The following is a 21,326-nucleotide window of genomic DNA, read 5'->3' on the forward strand; positions in this document are numbered from 1 at the left end:
GTTGTGAATAATGTATACTCATTGTAAATACACACAAAAGACATTCAAATTGATCTCTCCACTACCCCTTTAAATGAACTACCGCTCGGAGCTTGGCTTTGGTTTTTGGTCCGGACTTTATAAAAAGTAGGAACATCAACGCGAGATCCCCCTTCTTTTTTTCTCTCTTGTAAAGTTATTGACGCATAAAGACAACAGGAATTTGTTTTCACGTCTGGCGCGCTCTTAAAGTCGGCAGATACAAATAATAATAATCATCATAATAAGCAAAGCACGCTGGGTGGAGTGGTCCCTTCCCTTTAAGGAGTTTCGACGGAAGTGGTGGCGAATGCAACCTGATCCCTTGGTGAAATGCAGAGGTCCTGGAGCGGGAGGTTGTGTTTGCAGATACACACAGGAGGTGGAAAGCGGCCCGGAGCTGAGCCCAGCGCAAACAGCATGTGAGCACGGGAACACCGCAACAGTAATAGGGGCACTGAGTATCACCTCCACACACACACACACACACAGAGATACATCTGGATACAAACTTTCTATAATCTTCCCAACCTCTCAAACCAATGGAACCTATCACCAAGTGGACGCCGAAACAAGTGGTGGAGTGGATTAAAGGTAAATAACTTTGTGCTGTTTGTAACGGCGCACTTGACAACTCCTGGAGTGGCGGTCAGTCAGTATCTTACAACTTAAAGCAACATTGTTCTTCTGAGTCATTTCAAAAACTGATGTGATTATGTGGAGCAGAGTTCGGATTCAACGAAAACTTAGTTTGGTGTTGTGGCTCCATTCAGGACTTGGATTTTTCTTCATTTTAATTATTAGTTCGGTGGGTTTCGTTTCCTTCCTCACGAGTGTTTATATAATTTAATTGCTACTTTTGTTGGAAAACCAAATGTATTTTCTTTGCCCCCGAACTTTAACTTGCTCGCGTCACCTTCTGTGGCTGTGGGGAAGGGGGGAAAAAAAGTATCCCTGGTTGTCTGTGAATTAGATTTATTTTTTTTCTTCTTATCTGCCGGTGGTTGACCGACAACTCACTGGCTCGGGAATCTCCCGGGGATCCCGGTTACTGCTGCTCTCGTTTGCAGGATGTCGGCGGCCTCTGCTGCAGTCCGAGCTCCGAGCACTGTTCGGTTTTCAGCGCTGTCACCGCTGTTTGAGCCGAACATTGAAGAATATCCAACCGATCCAACTTCTCCCGGTGGACCAGTTCACTTCGGCTGAAAGCGATGGGACGTGCCCGCGAACTCTTTTTTTTAAAGTAAAGCTTTCAAATGTCAGAGTTTCTGTTCGACGTCGTTCGACAGAGCTCAATATTTATTTTAAAGGTTTTTTAAAACAAAAACAGTTCATATTCCATTGGAATACCAACTGGGGAAGGACAGAGGTGCTGAGTCAGCTAGTTTCTGACTGGAAAGGAAGCGGCCGCTTCTATTCGACTTTTGGCGAGGATTCGCCGTGCATCCAGTGTTTACTGTAAACTGGAGACTAATGCAAATATGTGGGCGCCCTCCTGGGATCGGGCTTGTTAACATGGTCTTGGTGAATAGTTCATTGAAATTTGGTGTTTGGCCTCGCACGTGATTGATGGCCATTTGGGTGAGATGAAGACGCTGGAGCTGTGCTGAAGTGAACCATTGCTGAACATTTTTTACAGTTCGGGCTGAAAAATCTCTTTTAGTTCTAATACCAGGAGCATAGAAAGACAGTGCAAAAAAGATGCCACGTAGGGCGACTTATGTACAGAATGTGTTCTACCTTCTGGCAGCTTGGGGATTTTTGAGACCATAAAACATAGGAGCACAAGAAGGTCATTCCGTCCATCCAGCCCACTCCACCACTCAATGAGATCATTGTTGATCTGATAATCTGTAACTCTCACTTTCCAGCCTTTTCTCCCCATACCCCTTGATTCTCTTAGTGATTTAAAAATATGGATCATGATTTGGAGATGCCGGTGTTGGACTGGGGTGTACAAAGTTAAAAATCACACAACACCAGGTTATAGTCCAACAGGTTTAATTGGAAGCACACTAGCTTTCGGAGCGACGCTCCTTCATCAGGTGAAGGACAATCACCTGATGAAGGAGCGTCGCTCCGAAAGCTAGTGCTTCCAATTAAACCTGTTGGACTATAACCTGGCGTTGTGATTTTTAACTAAAAATATGGAGAAAGTGAGGATTGCAGATGCTATAGATCAGAGTCAAGTGCGTGTTGCTGGAAAAGCACAGCAGGTCAGGTAGCATCTGAGTAGCAGGAGAATTGCTGTTTCGGGCATAAGCCCTTCATCAATCAGATGGACTTTCCTGGTCAGCGTTCCTGACTCTGATTTTAAAAATATGTCCATTTCCACCTTTTTACATATAGGTGTTCAACAAGGTTCCCCATGGGAGACTGATTAGCAAGATTTGATCTCATGGAATACAGGGAGAATGAGCCATTTGGATACAGAACTAGCTCGAAGGACAGAGAGGGTGGTGGTGGATGGTTGTTTTTCAGACTGGAGGGCTATGACTAGTGGTGTGCCCCAAGAATCGATGCTGGATCTACTACTTTTTAATCAGTTATATAAATGATTTGGATGTGAGCTTTACAGGTATTGTTAGCAAGTTTGCAGATGACCCTAAAATTGAAGGTGTAGTGGACAGCGAAGGAGATTACCTCAGAATACAATGGGATCTTCATCAGATGGACTGATGAGTGGCAGATGGAGTTTAATTTAGATAAATGTGGGAAGCTACATTTTGGAAAGGCAAATCAAGGCAGGACTTATACCCTTAATGGTAAGGTCTTGGGGAGTGTTGCTAAACAAAGAGACCTTGGACTGCAGGTTCATAGTTCCTTTGAAAGTAGAGTTGCAGGTTGATAGGATAGTGACAAAGGCATTTAGAATGCTTTCCTTTATAGGACTGAATATTGAGTATAGAAGTTGGGAGGTCAGTTCAGCTGTACAGGATATTGGTTAGGCCCCTTTTGGAAAATTGTGTCCAATTCTGGTCTCCCTCCCATAGGAAGGATGTTGTGAAACTTGAAAGGGTTCAGAAAAGTTTTTTACAAGGATGTTACCAGGGTTGGAGGATTTGAGCTATAGGGAGATGTTGGATGGGCTGAGGCTGTTTTCCCGAAGCATTGGACGCTGAGTGGTGACCGTATAGAGATTTATAAAATCATGAGAGGCACAGTTGAGTAAATAGACAGTCTTTTTCCCTGGGGTGGGGGAGTCCAGAACTAGAGGGTTTAGGGTGAGTGTGGAAAGATTTAAAAGGGATCAAGGGGGCAACTTTTTCATGCAGAGGGGTGGTGCGTGTATGGAATGAGCTACCAGAGGAAGTGGTGGAGGCTGGTAAAATTGTAACATTTAAAAGGCATCTGGATGGGTATATGAATAGGAATGGTTTAGAGGGATATGGGCCAAGTGCTGGCAAATGGGACTAGATTAGGTTAGGATGTCTGGACAGCATAGACGCATTGGACTGAAGGTTCTTTTTCCGTGGTGTGCATCTCTATACTTAATGACACAATGGCACTCTTCACTGCAGATTCACCATCACCTTAAATGAGTGACCCTTTTTTTTTCTGAGATTATACCCTTGTGGGACCTAGACTCTCCCACAAGGTGAAACAACCACTCTGCATCTAACCTATCAAGTCCCCTCTTAAGTCTTACATGATTCAGTAAGGTTGCTCTCATTCTCTTCATCGCCATCGATGAGAAGCCTAACCTACTTAGAAAACAATTTTTAAAAATGCTGATCGAAAAAGGTTTGTATTTGGTGCTGTCCTCTTTCGTCTTGCATTGATATTCAGCAGCCAAAGTATGTTCACTGTGCACTTATCTGTTTCTGCAGAAAATACAGTCTAACTGATTACCTGTCCTTTTGAACTTTGACATATTTAGATAGCCTCACTATGTCAGCATATTTCTATCCACCAATATTTTTTGGTATTCTATCTTGCATGGACTGTACGGTTTTACGAAGTCGGTCAGATCTGAGGACAACTTCATCCACTGGTAGAATAGACTGACAAGGATAAACATAGAAAATGTGAGGCGGAACATTTGATGGGAAGAAATGGTAGGTCACGTATTACTTGTAAGGTGCAAGTCTTGATGGAGTAGAGGAGCAAAGGGATTTTGGAGCACAAATTCACCATTCACTGAAAGTAGCACCACTGGTTAAGGTATAAAGCAAACTAAACACCACATTTTATTTACCTATTTACTTAATATTATTTATTTAATAATTGAAATGTAGGGCACTTGTATTGAACTTACTGGGGAAAGGCATGACTAGAGGCCATCAGTATAAAATATTTACTGAGAAATTTTAATGGGGAATTCAGAAGTGACTACAATGTACAGGTATTTGACAAATGGCAAAACATTGAATTTTACAACTTGTGACCACAGAGTTGTTGAAGTGAATATTGTGTATGCAATTGAGAGAGAACTGGACAAGCAAACGGAAGGAATAAAAACAATGTGCTTGAAATATTCAGCATGTTCAATGACTTCAGTGGAGAGAAACATAATGGTTCTGGTTGCTGACTGTTCTTTCCATTTCCTGATGAAAGGTCATCAACTTGAAATGTTAACTGTTTCCCTCCAGAGGTGCTGCCTGACTTGAAGGTTTACCCTTTTTGCTTCAGATTTTCAGCATCTGAAATATTTTTTGCTAAACATTTGAAGGGAATAAGGGTTAACAATAATAGGTTTAAAGCGGTGAGATGAGATTAAGCATTTGTGGACCGGCACAATAAGAGTCAGCATGAAAATATTGGTCTAATGTCCTGTTTCTGTCTTGTGTATTTCATGAAATATGACAGACCGCTTCAAACATAATGTAACAAATATATATAAGAAGGATATTCAGACTTTTCTAATATATCTATTTGTCAAAGTCTTTAGAAGTTTGCAATCTACTGATGATGCATGATTGTGTGATAAAATCTGCAAAGAAACTAATCGTTTAAATTTAATTTTTTTTAAAGAATTAATATCTGTAGGAGCCATTTTCCATTTATGTGTTGCTCAGCTGTTCTCCTTGATAAGGTGGCCCAGAGAAAGCAAACATAATCCTGCCTCCTCTTAAACCCAATGCCTTCTGCTGCAGCATATGCAGATGCAATTGTCATGCCGGAGATGGGACTCCTAAGCCACACCAGGCAATTATATTTGGGAGGTGAAAGTGGGTACTGCAGATGCTGGAGATTAGAGTAGTGCTGGAAAAGCACAGCAGATCAGGCAGCATCTGAGGAACAGAAATATAGATGTTTAGGGTAAAAGCCCTTCATCAGGAATGAGGCTGGGACCCTCTGGCTTTGCTAGTGCCAATTATTGCATAAATGTTTTGCTAGGGATAGCAGTGTTCTACTTGAAGAATTGTGAAATTTTAGAGCCTGCCAGTGAAAATACAAAGATTTTGCTTAGCGTACTAAAAGCAAAATGCCACAAATGTTGGAAATTGAACCGAACACTCAAAATGCTGGAGAAACCCAGAAGACCTGTCAGCATCTGTGGAAACTAAAAAAAAAAGTAAATGATTTGAGTCTGAGATTCTTCTTCAGAACTCAAAATTCCAGCTTCTGCTATGGTAGGATTTGAACCTAGATTACTAGTAGTGGGGGAATAGTATATTCTTGTTGGACAAACCACATTAGTAATTTAGCTCCTCTTCAAAATTTTCTACTATCTGTACATTTCTCAGACTTGTAGACATGTATGGCACAAAAGGAAGTCAGTTGGCCCATCATGCCTGTGCTGGTTGATAGAGATCTGACTACATTAATCCCATTTTCTAGCTTTTAGCCCATAGCCAGGAGGCTATTGTAATGCAAATGAAAATATAAATACTGCGTAAATGTTTTGAAAGGTTCTGACTCCCTCATCCTTTGAAGCTGTGACTCTCCCCAACCTGTGAGTGAAAACAATTTCCACTCTTTCTTAGCCTCTACCTCTTAAATTCATGTTACCTGGTTATTAACCATTTTACTGACAGTGTCTTCCAATTAACCCCTACTTGTGCCTCTTCATAATGTTATCCATCTGCTATCAAGGCTCCTCTCAACCTTCCCTGCAAATCATGCTTCAAGGAAAGTAACCTTAGCCTTCAGATTTTCTTTGAGCTTAGATCTTCCAAGCCAGGCAGCGTCCTGGTAAACCTCTTCTACACTGTTTCTATTTCACTTGCATCTTTCTAATGATGTGGTGATCAGGTGTTTGTGCATCACTCTACTGTAGTTGTGACCTAACCAGTGTTTTCTTCAGTTTCAGCATAATCTGCCTTTGCTAATAAATGTGAGCTGCCTTAATCATCTTTCATTACTTTGAGATCTGTGGATATGCACACCAAGGTCCTTCTGATCTTCACTATTTTCTGGGATCCTAACCCATTAACAGTGTAATCACTTGCATTGTTAACTCTTCCACATGCATTACCTCTGTCCTTCCCGAATTAAATTCCATTTGCCACTGCTTTGCCCACCTGACCATTTTTTATTGATATGTTCCTCAGTATTTTGCACCTGACCAATTTCCCGTCATCTTAAACTTTTTGATCATACTCCTGACATTTTGAATTCAATCACTGACATACACCACAAACAGCACGTACCCCAGTTCCAAGGTTTGCAGAACTCCACACAGGTTTTCGTTTGCAGAAATAAACATCTGCCATTACCTTTGCATCTTTCTTCAAAGCCAATTTTAAATCCAGTGTGTTACTTTGCTTTGCTTTGGTTACTATGACTGTGATTTCTTACCGGATGCTGCCTGAATTGCTGTGCTCTTCCAGCACCACTGATCCAGAATCTGGTTTCCAGCATCTGCAGTCATTGTTTTTACCTTTGTGATTTCTTACCTGTCTACTACAAAGGACCTCACCAAAAGCCTTGGTAAAATGCAATTTTGGAGAAGATGTGTAGCTGAGGTTGTGGATCAGATTTAGGTTTGCTTGCTGAGCTGGTAGATTTGTTCTCGGATGTCTCATTACCATGCTAGGTAACATCATCAGTGAGCCTCCAATGAAGCGCTGGTGTTCTGTCCTGCTTGCTATTTATCTGTCTAGGTCTGTTGGGGTGGGTGATATCACTTCCGGTTCTGTTTCTGAGAGGTTGGTAAATGGGGTGCAAATCGATGTGTTTGTTAATAGAGTTCCGGTTTGAATGCCAACCTTCTTAAGACTTCCCATGTGTGTCTTTGTTTAGCCTGTCCCAGGATGGATGTATTGTCCCAGTTGAATGTGTGTTGTGTGTGAGCCACTGATAGTTGGTCATGTCTTTTCGTGGCTAGTTGGTGCTTGTATATCCTGGTGACTGGTTTCCTGCCCGTCTGTCCAATGTAATGTTTGTCGCAGTCCTTGCAGGGTCTCTTATATATGACGTTCATTCTGCTCGTTATTAGTTCGGGATCCTTTAGATTCATCAGGAGCTGTTTAAGTGTGGTGGTACTTTTGTGGGTTACCATGATGCCTAGGGGCCAGACTAGTCTGGTCGTCATCTCTAAGATGTCTTTAGTGTATGGCAGGGTGGCTAGAGTTTCTGGGTGTGTTGTCATCTTGTTTAGGTCTATGGTGTAGGAATCAGCAGATTATGCTTATTGTGTATCTGTTCCTGAATGCTATACGTTGTATAGGTGTTTTTCCTTGGCTTCTTTTAGTTCCTGGGTGCTGCAGTGTGTTGTGGCTCATTTTAAATAATGTCCTGACGCATCTCTGTTTGTGGGTGTTGGGATGATTGCTCCTGTATTTGAGTATCTGGTTTCCTGTGAACTCTGGTCTGTAGCTGTCCACTGGCTTTGCGTTCTACCGTGACGTCTAGGAAAGGGAGTCTTGTTGTTCGCTTCCTCTTTGGTGAACTTTATACCGGTAAGGATGTTGTTTGTGTTTGTGACACCTTTTGTTATCACGAAACCCAACAAATTAAAAGAAACCCGCAAACCCGTTTAGAAATTTTATTCCTAGCCCATCTTTGTCTATTTGCGTGACCACCCTAAATCTCATTGAGTTATGGTCACTAACTCAAAAAATACTCCTGAACGCAAGTCTTCACTGGCCTGGACTGATTTACAATATTACATCCAGAATGGCCCACTTCCTTATTGGGATTTCGAGGTATTACCTAAAACAAAACATTCTCCTGAATAATTCAAGAATTTTACTCATTACCAATCCTGCACACTAAACCTGTCCCAGTTGATATTTGAGTAGTTAAAATCTCCTATTATTACTGCCTAATTATTGTTGTATATCTCTGAAATTTGATCTTCTGCTTCTTTGCTTGCTTGGGGTCTCTAATAAACACTCAGTGTATTTGTGCCTTTGTTTTTTTTTAACTTTTATCCATATGACCTCATTCCAAGATATCATCCTTCCTAACTGCTGTAATTGATTTCTTCATCAATATTGCAACCCCCAACTTCTATCTACCTCTCTACCTTGTCAGAATTTCCTATAACCGACCAATATTGAGCTACAAATCCTGCTCATCTTTCAGCCAAGGCGGTCATTTCCTGATTGAAGTTAAAAATCTTGCAATACCAGGTTATAGTCCAACAGGTTTATTTGGAGGCAATAGCTTTCCAGGCACAGCTTCTTCAGGTGGTTGTGAAGCAGGACCATAAGACCCAGAATTTATAGCAACAGATTAGTTTCGTGCAGCTGAAATGATATCTAGGTTTGTTCAATATAATCATTTCTCCTACTTGAGACTGTAATCTTTTGCAATAAATTCTGTGTCTTAAGGTCCTGCTTCACAACCACCTGATGAAGAAGCAGTGCCTCGAAAGCTAGTGCCTCCAAATAAACCTGTTGGACGATAACTTGAAGTTGTGATTTTTAACTTTGTCTATCTCAGTCCAACACCGGCATCTCCAAATCCATTTCCTGATGAATTCCCCTTAATTTGGAAAAATTTCAGCAGTTGCTAATTTCATCGTATTTATGAAAACATTATTTCCAAGTGGTTGTGGGATTCACAGTTTATGCAAAACTGGATTTGTGCTAGAATTCAGAATTGTAATGCAAACAGACTAATTTGATACTAATTGGAAATTGCAGAAGATTGTCGTAGGTGTGGACCTATTTAACCTAAAGGTGAATTGTTGCTCATGTGGCAAGACCCCCATGCTAAGCTATGGAGATACCTTTTAATAATTTAATAACCTTAAACACACTGCAGTTGGACATGGTATATGTGCAATTGAAAATTTCTCACTGTAAGACCTCCGAATACACTTAGTGTTCTAAAGTGGAGCTTTTCCTTTTGCTGCATTAGCCAATTTTATGAGTCTCCAGAATGAAATGACCAAAATAATGCCAAATTAAAGCTTATGTTTTGCAATAGAACTACCTAAGCAGCAGACTGATTCATGCCTGGATTTATCACCCAGTGGTGAAGAAGTCATTGGTCATCTTCATTCAGTTTCTACATCTGTAGGCAAACATCTAAATTTGAGATGGAAGTTTAATACTTCAATCCAGAAGAAACTGGGATTGAAAATATTAAATAATACTGATGCAAAGCTGTCAAATATCTAATTTTTGAAAAGAAACAGGCTCTGCTGATACTATTGTAGACAACCAGTTTTGCACAAGATTTTATTTTAATATTCTACCTTCCACGCTAATTTAGCTGGCTAAAATTAAAAATGAATGCTCAGTGAAGTTTCCACTGAAGATGAGCATCCAGGTGCATTAGGCAGTAAAGAAGGCAAATGATGTGTTGGTCTTAGAGTACATGAGCAGGGATGTTTTGTTGCAATGATACAGGGTCTTGGTGAGTTAATATGTAGAATATTGTGTGCAGTTTTGGCGTCCATCAGAGATGAAGTTGAGTTGTTTGTGATTATGCTGGCTGGAGTTTGGAAGTATGTTGGGGTGGAAAATTCATAGAAACCTATAAAATTAAACAAGACCAGATAGGGACTATACAGGAATGATGTCCTTGATGGCAGGGCAGTCCAGAACCAGGGGTCACAGTCTAAGGGGAAAGAATCAAATATAGCTTTTGGAGATAAGGAATCAAAGGAATTAGGGGAAAAGCAGGAACAGGCTATTAAACTGGATGATGAAACTGTCAAATGGCCTACTCCTGCTCCTATTCTGTGTTTATTTTTGTTTCTGTTTCCATTGTCTGATTGTGGGCAGTCAGAATATGTAACTTGCTGCATTAGTGTCACAGATTGCTTCAAGAAATAATGCACCATTATATCCCTTTCAGAAACTCTGGGTACTATTTAACAAAAAAAAAACTATTACTAATAAGTAATGAATAAAACACTAACTTGATCATCATGAAGTGAAGTGAGCTATTCATGTGTACCACTGCATCTACTGCCACTTTTTAAATTTTCAGTTCTCTTTGAAGTTTGTTTTGGGGGGGCGGGGATGGACAGAGTGAAACATGAGTGCAAACAGCTGTTCACTGAATGTCATGGAACTGGGCCTAATATCAGGTTGAGGTCAGCATTCACAGATCATACTGGTTTCTTAAAATGCAAGAATGAAAGTGTCTGGTCACTAAAATTACAAAGTGTAATTTTGATGTCACCTTAATAACTAGAAATTAATGAAGGGCTGAACCTGAATCTTCCATTTTGGATATGCAGTGTGATTTATGGGCATACATTATCTTGGCAGCTGCATTTTGTTTTCGAAGCAAATTTGATAACTGAAAATAAGCATGCTGTGATCTGCCTGAACGTCCAATTGTATGTTTATCAATGACAAATTGCCACAATAATGTTTCTACCCTGAGCCACATAATTGATTTTTCAATGATGTTTCACATCTTGGAAAAAGAACAAAACAAACAGTCTTGAAACTCCTGACCTGGAAAAAGCAAAACATCTGTGTGTTAACTTGAGATTTCAAAATTACATTTAAAAATTAATTTTGTAACATTAATTTTTAACTGTTTGAATCTTTGTTCTACATGCTTTCAGACAAAATAATGTACAGCACAGAATATTTCCTGAGCAATATGTTGTCTGGCATTTTCTTCCACAACAGGCTGTAGATGCTGCATGGATTGAAAATAACCAAAATGATGTTGGCACCTTCTTACAGGGTATGGAATTAACATCTAAATCAGCCATGATCCGAGAACAGTTACTCTATTCAGCCATATTCCTGGCTCTCACCAGGATTTGTATAATCACGAATTGTTTGTTTCGCAGATATTTTACTCCCTGGTGGTGCATTGAGTAATTTTTGCATTGTGATTAAATATAAATACCGAATGATAGTGTTGCACTTTCTAGAATTGCACAAATTGACTGGTACGTTGTGTTCATGCTCCTTGTTTTGGAAATGGCATTGCATTATGATGTAGAAATAACTGCTTGAATTTGGAAAGTAGAAGGAAGCGTTCCTTTGGTTGGAATTGAAGATTTATTTTGAGAGGCATTTAATAAAACTAAATTTGTATGCACGGCTCTGCTTGGTTTTGTGTTGGGAGAAGAAATCCCATTCTATAGTCTACCCTACCTGGAACGTTGGACCGTTTAACTCCATGAAGCCTGTTTGGTTCATTTTGATTATTGTTCAGTGCTGCAGATTATAAACACCTGAGGTCATACCTGACTGTGTGAAGCTGGGTTGTAATGCAAGATTAATTGAACATTGAGCTCATTGTCCTTTGGAAAGGAAGAGACTTTGAGCTGACTTAACTGAAGTTAATTGTTGTTTTCATATTGGTCTCCGAGGAATGCTTGAGCAGATGGCTCTCAATGCATGAAGCTGTCTCCATGCAGCTGACTGCAACTTGAACGTAAATTTCCCAGATTTGTGAAGGCCAGTTGTTGTGAAGTCCAAAATGTGGGGAACTGGTGCTGAAAGTGTGTCGCTAATGCCATTTTTAAATTGCATCTGGGAATATATATGTCACAGCATTTATTGTCCATCTCTGCTTGCCTTTTCGAGAAGGTCTTCAAGAGCTGCTGATTTTCTTCGTAACATTTGGATGCAATGGGGTGACTTGAGTGGATTGCAGAACTGAAGTTCAACATAGTTTCTATCCCTAAAGGGCATTATTGAATCAGTTTGGTTTTCATAGTTTGATAGCTTTGTGCTCAATTTTACTGATACTGGCTTTGTTTTCTAAAATAATAACAATCTTACTTTTAAAAACTGCTTTTTTAAAACAAGGGTATAGTTTGAATTTAGTTTTACAATCTTGGGACTTGCACATGTCATAGATGTACAGCACGGAAACAGACCTTTTGATCCAACTTGTCCATGCCGACCAGATATAACAACCAAATCTAGTCCCACCTGCCAGCACCCGGCCCATGTCCCTCCAAACCTTTCCTATTCATCCTTGTAAATCTTTTCTGAACCCTTTCAAGTTTCACAACATCTGTCCGATAGGACGGAGGTCAGATTTGCAAGCAATATTCAAAAACTGGCCTAACCAATGTCCTGTACAGCCGCAACATGACCTCCCAACTCATATACTCAATATGCTGACCAGTAAAGGAAAGCATACCAAATGCCTTCTTCACTGTCCTATCTACCTGTGACTCTGCTTTCAAGGAGCTATGAACCTGCACTCCAAGGTCCCTTTGTTCAACAACACTCCCCAGGACCTTTTTTGCTTTTTCCAAAATGTAGCACCTCACATTTATCTAAATTAAACTCCATTTGCCACTCCTCAGCCCATTGGCCCATCTGATCAAGATCCATTGTACACTGAGGTAACCTTCTTCACTGTTCACTACACCTTCAATTTTGGTGTCATCTGCAAACTTACCATCTCCTATGCTCCCATCCAAATCATTTATATAAAATGATGCAAAGTAGTGGACCCAGCACTGATCCTTATGGCACTCCACTGGTCACAGGCCTCCAGTCTGAAAAACAACCCTCCACCACCACCATCTGTCTTGTACCTTCAAGCCTGTTCTGTATCCAAATGGCTAGGTTTCCCTGTACTCCACGAGATCTAACCTTGCTCACCAGTCTCCCATGGGGAACCTTGTCGAACACTTTTAACTGAAGTCCATAGAGCACGCCTACTGCTCTGCCCTCATCAATCCTCTTTGTTACTACTTCAAAAAATTCAATCAAGCTTGATACATGATTTCCCATGCACAAAGCCAACGTGTTAAAGGGAGCTGATGGTTAAGAATTTGTAAATAAATCAAACCGTAAAACTTTGTGCATCTAGGTGCAAGTTTTCAAAATAGGATATTGGTTTGAAGGGAAATGATGCAACATACATTGACTTCTGGTATCTGTTTTTGGGAAGGCTGATGAAGCAGATGCCAGACTTGGATTTAAGAGTCTAGAGTCTGGGGATGAGGGGGAGAGGTGGAAAAACTGTCTTCACTCTAGATAAGAGTTTATATCTGTATTTGTGACATGGAGATCAGAAGTAAACAAAATACTCCAGGTGAGATCAATCCTATAGCAGAACAAGTAATGTGCTTCTACCACTGGCTTCCTGTGTATGTATACACGAAGATGTAATAACCTCCTTGCTAGATCTGCTAAGGCTTTTTTTCTGACCTATGTGAATGTGGCAAATTTATTTTGGGTTTGCTGCTGTTGAGAAGGGCATACATTGAAAATAGCAGCATAAAATGGCAAAGTAATTACCTGGAGGTTAGATGAGATAATTTATCTAAGTAAACACTGTGGATCTGTTTGTCTCTAACTGTAGCACAGATTTGGAGATGCTCACATAGGAGAATTGACCATTTGAAGTTTTAAACTTCTCAGACAATTCTCACACTGTTTTGTGCATCCGGGTTTTGTTTATATCCAGGTTTTGGGTCTTCCACAAGACCAAAGGATTTTTATTTGCTTGTGTTCTTTTCACTTTTTGAACACTGTACAGCAATCCATATTGGTTGAAAACTGTTTCTGGCAAATCACTGAAGTGCTGGTCATCTTTTTTAAAAAGATAAACTATATTCATTGTTTTAATCAGCATTGACTGGAAAACACGGGTAACCAATGAAGTATACTGGTATGGTTACTGTTGCATAGGGAAAATGGCAACCAACTTGTACATAGCTGTTTATTTGAATTACTATGATGACTTATGTTTTGGGAATGTTGATTTGAGGGATAACTCCCTTGTTTTTCTTTTGAGATAATGCCATGGAATATCTTAAATCCACCCACACAGGCTTGTGGCACCTTTTTTTGGTTGCATGTCTTGTCACAGTAATGCCACCTTGAATGAAGCAGCACTCTGTTCATACTGTGCTGGAGTGTTGATGTAAATTTCTCTGCTCAGGCCATGGAGTTGGACCTGACTAAAACCTTGTGAATTGGGTAAAATGTGCTACCAATTGAACAACAGTTAACACTTTTTTTTTTGTTGCAAGGTAATCAGTTGGCCATAATTGGTGAAAAACTTAACAGCCTCATCTCTCTTTTTTTATTAAAACATTTTTTCATCAGATGTGAGCATTGCTGGCAAGATTGACACCATATGCCCTTGGTGTGATAATGAACCAGTTGTCTTGAACCAAAGCAGTCTATTTGGTGTAGCTGCAGCCATAGTGGTGGTCGAAAGGAAGATCAGGAATTTGAACCTGTGGCAGTGCAAGAATATCAATGTAGTTTCGTATCTGAGTGTTGTTTGGCTGGTGGGGGAACCCAGCAAATAGTGATGTTCCTATGCATCTGTTGTCTTTATCCTTCTAGGTGGTTGGAGGTTGTGGGCTTGGAAGATGCTGTCCAAGGCATCTGTATGCATTTCTGCAGTGCATCCTGCAAATTCTACTCACGCCACTGTATCGATGGCAGAGGAAATGAACATTGAAGGCAGTGGAAAGGGTTCAGTCTAGCAGAGGGTTTCACAGCTGCTTGTGTTCTTGAGGTTGTATTCATCCCACAAAATGGGACGTTGTGATGTGCGGCATTCTGTCACATTCTGATTTTTGTCTTTTGATTTTGGCTAGTGTAGTTAGCCTGTCGTCAAAATTGGTATTCCTAAAATTGCTGAAATTTTATTTTGATTGCCTAGTTTTTTATTTTAGGGTCACTCAGAAAAAGTCATTTAAAAGCCCCATGCACAGTGCTGCATTCAGTCAGTACCAACTGAGGTGGCTGCATTTAATTGGTGTACTTTGTTTAACTTGCAATTTTTGACACCTCTGGAGAGGTGGGACATGAGCCCAAACCTTCTGGTTTAGAGGTAGGGAAGCTACCACTGCACACAACAACTCTAGCCTTAAAACTGTACGTTGAAGAGACGAAGAAACTGACAATTTCTAATCTTGATGATCCAGTAACCAGTGCTGTAAGTATGGCCCAAACCACCTGATCAGGGTTGGAATGACTATGCCTTACATTAATCAGACAGAAAACAGCTCATTGGGTAGAATATACCTCTTCTGTCCTAAAATGCAGACTAATGTAATGTAGTATGTGAGACGCTGCTGTGATGATGATATGAAATGACATGTATAAACCTTTCAATAATCTAAGTTTCTGAGGGACTTTCCGCTAAACAGCTACTTTAGTTGATTGTGAACAGATCACTTATCGCATTGCACTTTTTTTTCTTCTTGTTTATTTTTCAAGACCCTGCTGGTGAGAGAACTTTTTTGTTAGGCGTGGCTAAATCCAAATTAAGTCTCAGCTTTCCCCCCCCAATTTAAAGTAAAAGTACAGTTACAGACCACAAGTGTTGGTAAACTTGTGATCTCTGCATAAAGAGGATAGTATATTGTGAAATCAGAGCATTCTTATGACTTCTTTTCGACTGTGAGGATCCACTTCTGTTGTCCTCTTTATCCCCCCTCAGTCAAAGCAGAATACTCAGACACAGTATACTTTTACGTCCTTTATTCCAGGCCCTGGAGAGAGAGAGAACGATCACCCATGTGCACAGAGACATGAGATCTCGGTCTTCTCTCTTGAACAACAGTTTCTTAATTAATTATATAGTCATTTTACAGAGAGGAGCATCCAGATAAGGCAATATACATATCATTTGCATAACCATTACAATCAGTAAGTGTCAATAGCAAAGATTAAGCCATCTGCTGATATACAATGAATGTTCTTAATCTTAACTGGCTTCACACAATTCATAGTTTTCACCTGTTAAATAGCTCTACACAATGAATGCTTTTCCACCTTGTTAGTCCATTACCCTTGCCTCCAGCACCCTATTGTTAACTCTCTAAGTGCTTATCAGATCTGAGTCATGCTTAGCGGAACCTCTTGTTTCACAAACTCAGAGCTTAACTCTTTGCCTCCTTGCCTGCCTGCTTATATCCTATATGCAAATATATAGGTGTGAGGGTTCTGTAAAAACTACTTCTCCACATCTCTTCTTCCTCACCTTTTTTTTGTCAGCACTGACAAATTTGCCAGTATTTATTCCCGGGCAGTTTATGAGCAGATGCAACTAGGTTTAATAGTTTACCCAACCCTTTTCTCCCTTTCTACCTGATTTGTCTATTTGTCATAGTCGTACAGCATGGAAAGCAGAAAAGATTTATAAGGATGTTACTGTGACTGGGGGAGTTTGAGTTATAAGGACAGGTTGGGACTTATTCCCCTGATGCGTAGGAGATCTCAAAGATCATGAGCATAGGTTGAATAGTCAAGGTCTTTCTGCAGAGAGTTGAAAGCTAGAGGGCATACGCTTAAGGTGAGAGAGGGGAAGGATATAAAAGGGACCTGAGGGGCAACCGTTTCTCACAGGGTTGTGTGTTAATGAAACAAGCTGACAGACGAGTGGTTGAGGTGGGGACAATTACAACAATTAAAATACATTTGCATAGGTACTAGAGGAAAGGTTTAGAGGGATATGGGGCAAATGGGACTAGTTCAGTTTAGGAAACCTTTAGTTATAATTAATGTGTCCAATTGTGTTCCAATGGTGCCCCCTCACATTTCTTATACTGATAGCCATCCAATTTTTGAAAGGCCAAATCTCCTCCGCTGAAAGGCTATCTCCTCTTAATCTCCTGCTAAGTTAGGCAACTTAATACTGGGCAATGCAGACTGGATTGACTTACAGTAAAATGATTTTTTAGAATGATTAGCTTTAAAGTCCTATTTGGTAGCTAATTTTATTTGCATTTTATCCCCCTGTTTTAATATTCAATGCAGTTCTGTTGTGATTTATTTCTGTGCCATTTGAATGTAGTATTAAATGTATTTGCCAAATCTAGCTTTCCAAAATAAGTGAAATAACTGTAGGCAGGGTATAAGGGGAAATGTGATAATGCTTCAATCATGTTAGTTTAATTAATTTGTCAAAAGTTATTATTGAGTATGTTCATGACTAGGCCAGCATTTGTTGTTCTCTAGTTCCTCTGGAGAAGGTGGTGAGGGGCTGCCTTGAATTATTGCAGCCTATGTGTTGTAGGGACACCCACAGTGCTTCAAGAGGGGAGGGAGCTCCAGGGTTTTTGACCCAGTGACACTGAAGGAGCAGTGATATATTTCCAAATCAGGATCGTGAGTAGCTTGGAGGGAAATTTGGCCGCCCTTGTCCTGTGATAGGGCCCACAGGTGCTGTCTCAGGAGACTTGGTGAGTTTCTGCAGTGCATCTTGAAGTAGTATGCCCTGTTGCCATGAGCAACTGGTGTAGTCCATCGTTGATTTATTGTAACATCCAGGATATAATGGTGTATTCAGTGTTGGTAATGTCACTGCATGTCTAAGGGTGATAGTTGATTATGTCTCACTGAAGATGATAATTGCCCAGCACACTTGTGCTTCACTGTTACTGTAACTCAGCAAGACCTGGTGTTGACTCCAGAAAGACTGTTTTAGTATTTGGGGAGTTTTGAATGGTGCTGAACATCATCCACAAATGTCAGCTTTTGACCATACGGTAAAGGAAAGGCCATTGATAAACCAACTAAATATGATTCAGCTTGGGGCATTACCTGGAGAAACACCTGTTGACATCCTGTGGTGGAGATGACTTGCCTCCAACAGTAATCATTATCTTATGCTCAGTAAGACTTTGGAGAGTTCTTGCCCTGATTTCCATTGACCCCAGTTTTGCTAGAGTTCTTTGATGCCATACTTAGTCAATTGTAGCCTTAATTGCAAGACCAGTCACGCTTGCCTTGATTTGAGCTCATTTGTCCATTTGGACCAGGGCTGTAATGTGGTCATGAGCAGAATGGCCCTATCAGGACCCTGAGTGAGTGAGTATTCATTCTTGTTGTACAAGTAACACTTGATAGCTCAGTGGTTGATCCCTTCATTTCTTTGGAGGATAGACTAAGTGTGCAATAACTTGTACTTTTTTATGCATTAGTCATAACTAGACAATTTTCCACATTGCCAGGTAGGTGCTAGTGTAGTAGCTGTACCAGATCAGCTTTTGCTAGAGAGGCAACCAATTTGGGAGCAAATGTCTTTAGTATTGCTGGGAGATCTACCTCAATACTTGAGTTGCTCCATCATCTATACTACTTTCTTTATATTCTACATCTATTTATTTCTTTGACTCTGCCTAATAGCCTTTAAGCATAAACTTGAGCAGGAAATAGTTTTTGCTCCCCTACTACTTTTTTCTAATGAATCTGCTGTTATTACACTGTTCGAGCCGGTGGGGCTTAAACCTGGGGCCCTAAACTGGAGTATGACTAGTGTACTACAAGCACCCCTTGCCACCTCGCGCACACCTTTTGCATACCCATGTATCAGGAGTGCAGTTGGAGGTCTTCTGTGTGTATACAGGTTTTTGAGGCAAGAGATGTTGCTTGAATCTGTCTACCTGGATGTTTTTAAGTTTTTTTTTTTCATTTAATCCAGTAGAACTTGGGCCAGTTTTCCCTGGTGACTTAAATACATGCAGATCAAAGCTACAGCTTTCTTTATTTGCTTTACCTTAACTGACACCAACTGATCACAAGCTGGAGTTAGACTTCAATTCTAATACTATTGAATGCAAGTTTGTTCGCTGAGCTGGAAGGTTCGTTTTCAGACGATTCATCACCATACTAGGTAACATCATCGGTGAAGCACTGGAGTAAGTATTTGTGATTAGGTTTTCTTAGGTGGTTGATGTCATTTCCTGTGGTGATGCTATTATTTTTTTCCCTACCCAAAAGTATGCATCCAATGTTAAAGTTCATGTACTTCTGCATTTTAAATTTTATATTGCTTTCTATTGCCGGCGTATGGCTAAGAAAGCTTTCGAGCAGCTCTTTTCCATGAGTCAACAAATAATTCAAGGTTAATCATGTACAGAGACTTCTTGCTCCATGAAGCTAACCGCCTTGAAATATTTCCACTGAAGATTTGGCTAAAATCAAGTTTTTCGAGAATTGTAAATATGAACTATTATTCTATAATAGTATTTGATCACCGGTATTGGGATTTTTTTGTTGAGCTCATACTAATTGTCTAAATTTTAAACTGTAATTTTCAATTAAGAACCGAATGCTTAAGACAAACATATTCATGAATACGTTACTTGGGAAAAAAAAATCGCATTTTGTGAACTAAAATTGTAACTACCCTGTATTCCAATGGGAAATTTGGGACTTTGGGCAAGAGTTGAAAGATGCTATAGGAAACATGGATGTGTTTGATATGACTGAGCAGTTGGTCTGGGTGTCGCCAAGGAGTTGGTCTCTTGAGAATGCTGAAAGGAAGGGAAAAATGTATTTCATGCTGTCATGGGGGGGATGGAAAATAATGGCAGGTGATTTGTTGTAACGGAATGGGTGGATGTTGAGGACGTGAGGAAATCCATCATGGCTTTGGTAGGTAGAAGTGAGAGCAAAATGGTATGAGAACAGCAATACTTTTACACTATTTTAGTCATGCTGTAAGTACCATTGGATTAGCTTAAGAACTTTGAGTTTTTAAGCGAGACAGTTATGGACTAATTTTTTAAAATTTTTGTTTCATAGTTTTTTTTATTTTGTTTTCAGTCCGTCTATTTGGGTGTGTTGTGTGCACTTCTGTGAATCTTGACTCCTACCCGAGGTAGGGACAGTACCACTGCATCATGAGACCCATTTGTGAATTATTTTTAATGCTTTTGTGAAATATTAATTTAGCCTTTTTTGGTGACTCTGAATTCATCACTTGGACCTTGGGTACTAGTCTGCGATTAATGATTTGTTTGTTGTGGTTAGGGCAATAACTGACCTGAAGATAGATTTTTTTTCAAGGACAAAACCGAGAGGGAGGTTTCTTGTCAGCTGTGTTGTGCTTTTCCTGGGAATAAGTTTTGCATATGCTCGAGCCTGGCTTCTTCACTGAGTCTTCCTCTCAATGTTTTCTTGGGTATGCTGAGGTACTATTTGGCCATTGATACTTATTCAGCATTGGGTTTATTTTTCTGAAACAGTCAAGATCTTAAGAAATCTGGTAAAGAGTAGATAATGTAACTATGAAATTCTTCAACTCAGTGGTAAAATTTTCTCCTTTTAACTCAAAAAAAAAAGTTGTTGAACAATGAAGAAAGGGAAGTCTGGCACTGAGTCCTTTAGCATGTGTACAGAGAGTAACTTGACTTTGTAATTCCAATATCGGAATTTAAGGTGATGCAACTCTTCAATTGCCCATCTCAAAGATTGATGTCCATTGGTAAAACTTAACCTTTTCATTTTCGAGGAAATATTGACTGGTCATGAGCTGTTGACTTTCAACTGATCAGTTCAACAAAGTTAAATTCCAAATAAAGTCCTATTCTTAGTTTTACTAACCTTTTAATCTAACTTAAAACCCAGATACATGTGGATTTTGTGCTTCTTCCACTTGCACAATCTGGTGACCATAATAGGCAGAGATATAAAACTGGATGTCGAGGTTTTCAGTCTTTCAGGGGTTTTTTTAATCTAACAAATAGAAAGGAAGATTGTTATATTCAGACTGTTCATTTAATCGTTAATTATTGTGCCTCTAAGGTGTTTTTTAGTGGAGATTCTTTCTGTTCAGGAACTCCATATGTGCTGCTTTTAACCTTTTTTTCCTAATGTGATAACCCTGTTGTGTGTCTTGTTCATTCTTATTTTCTTCATTCCATTACACAACACTTCATGCATGATTTTAGTGGACATTTGTGCCTCTGCCTGATGCCAACACCCGTATTTCATGTTGCTGCTTTCATCTACTGCACTGACAAGTCAATGCATTCAAGGGGCCATCTCAGTAGGCATCTCATGTCCTCTCTCCTGCATTTTTCAGCATGACTGACTGATTAGAAGTGGGCATTCCAGTTTTCACCTCAGGCCATGGTTGCAAAGTCTGAGGCCCAAATTCTGTCTGAGCTGAGATTAACCTGCTTGGCAGCAGCAAGAATTAAATCTAGGCACCATTTATGCCACACAGTGGTGACCCTCTTGTGGATGTATGTTATGTCACGTTTTTTTTTTCCA

General features: G+C 40.0%; 1 protein-coding gene across 4 annotated transcripts in view; it reads left to right on the forward strand.

Annotated features, from left to right (window-relative positions):
- The first annotated feature begins 301 nt into the window (after positions 1–301).
- cnksr3 (cnksr family member 3) overlaps positions 302–21,326 on the forward strand; it is a 191,389-nt gene continuing 170,364 nt past the window's right edge. Inside the window, exon 1 of one of the 4 annotated variants that reach the window (XM_087991445.1) lies at positions 302–612. In XM_087991445.1, coding sequence (XP_087847571.1) covers positions 561–612 — 52 coding nt within the window. In that variant the 5' untranslated portion in view covers positions 302–560. Of the gene's footprint in view, positions 613–690; positions 827–21,326 lie in introns of those variants that run through there. The other 3 variants (XM_087991444.1, XM_043696124.2, XM_087991446.1) reach the window with 3 other exon arrangements.

Source organism: Chiloscyllium plagiosum, unplaced genomic scaffold (genome assembly GCF_037043375.1).
Source record: "Chiloscyllium plagiosum isolate Xiang-an unplaced genomic scaffold, Cpla_swu_hap1 HiC_scaffold_10, whole genome shotgun sequence".
NCBI classification, from domain to species: Eukaryota; Metazoa; Chordata; class Chondrichthyes; order Orectolobiformes; family Hemiscylliidae; genus Chiloscyllium; species Chiloscyllium plagiosum.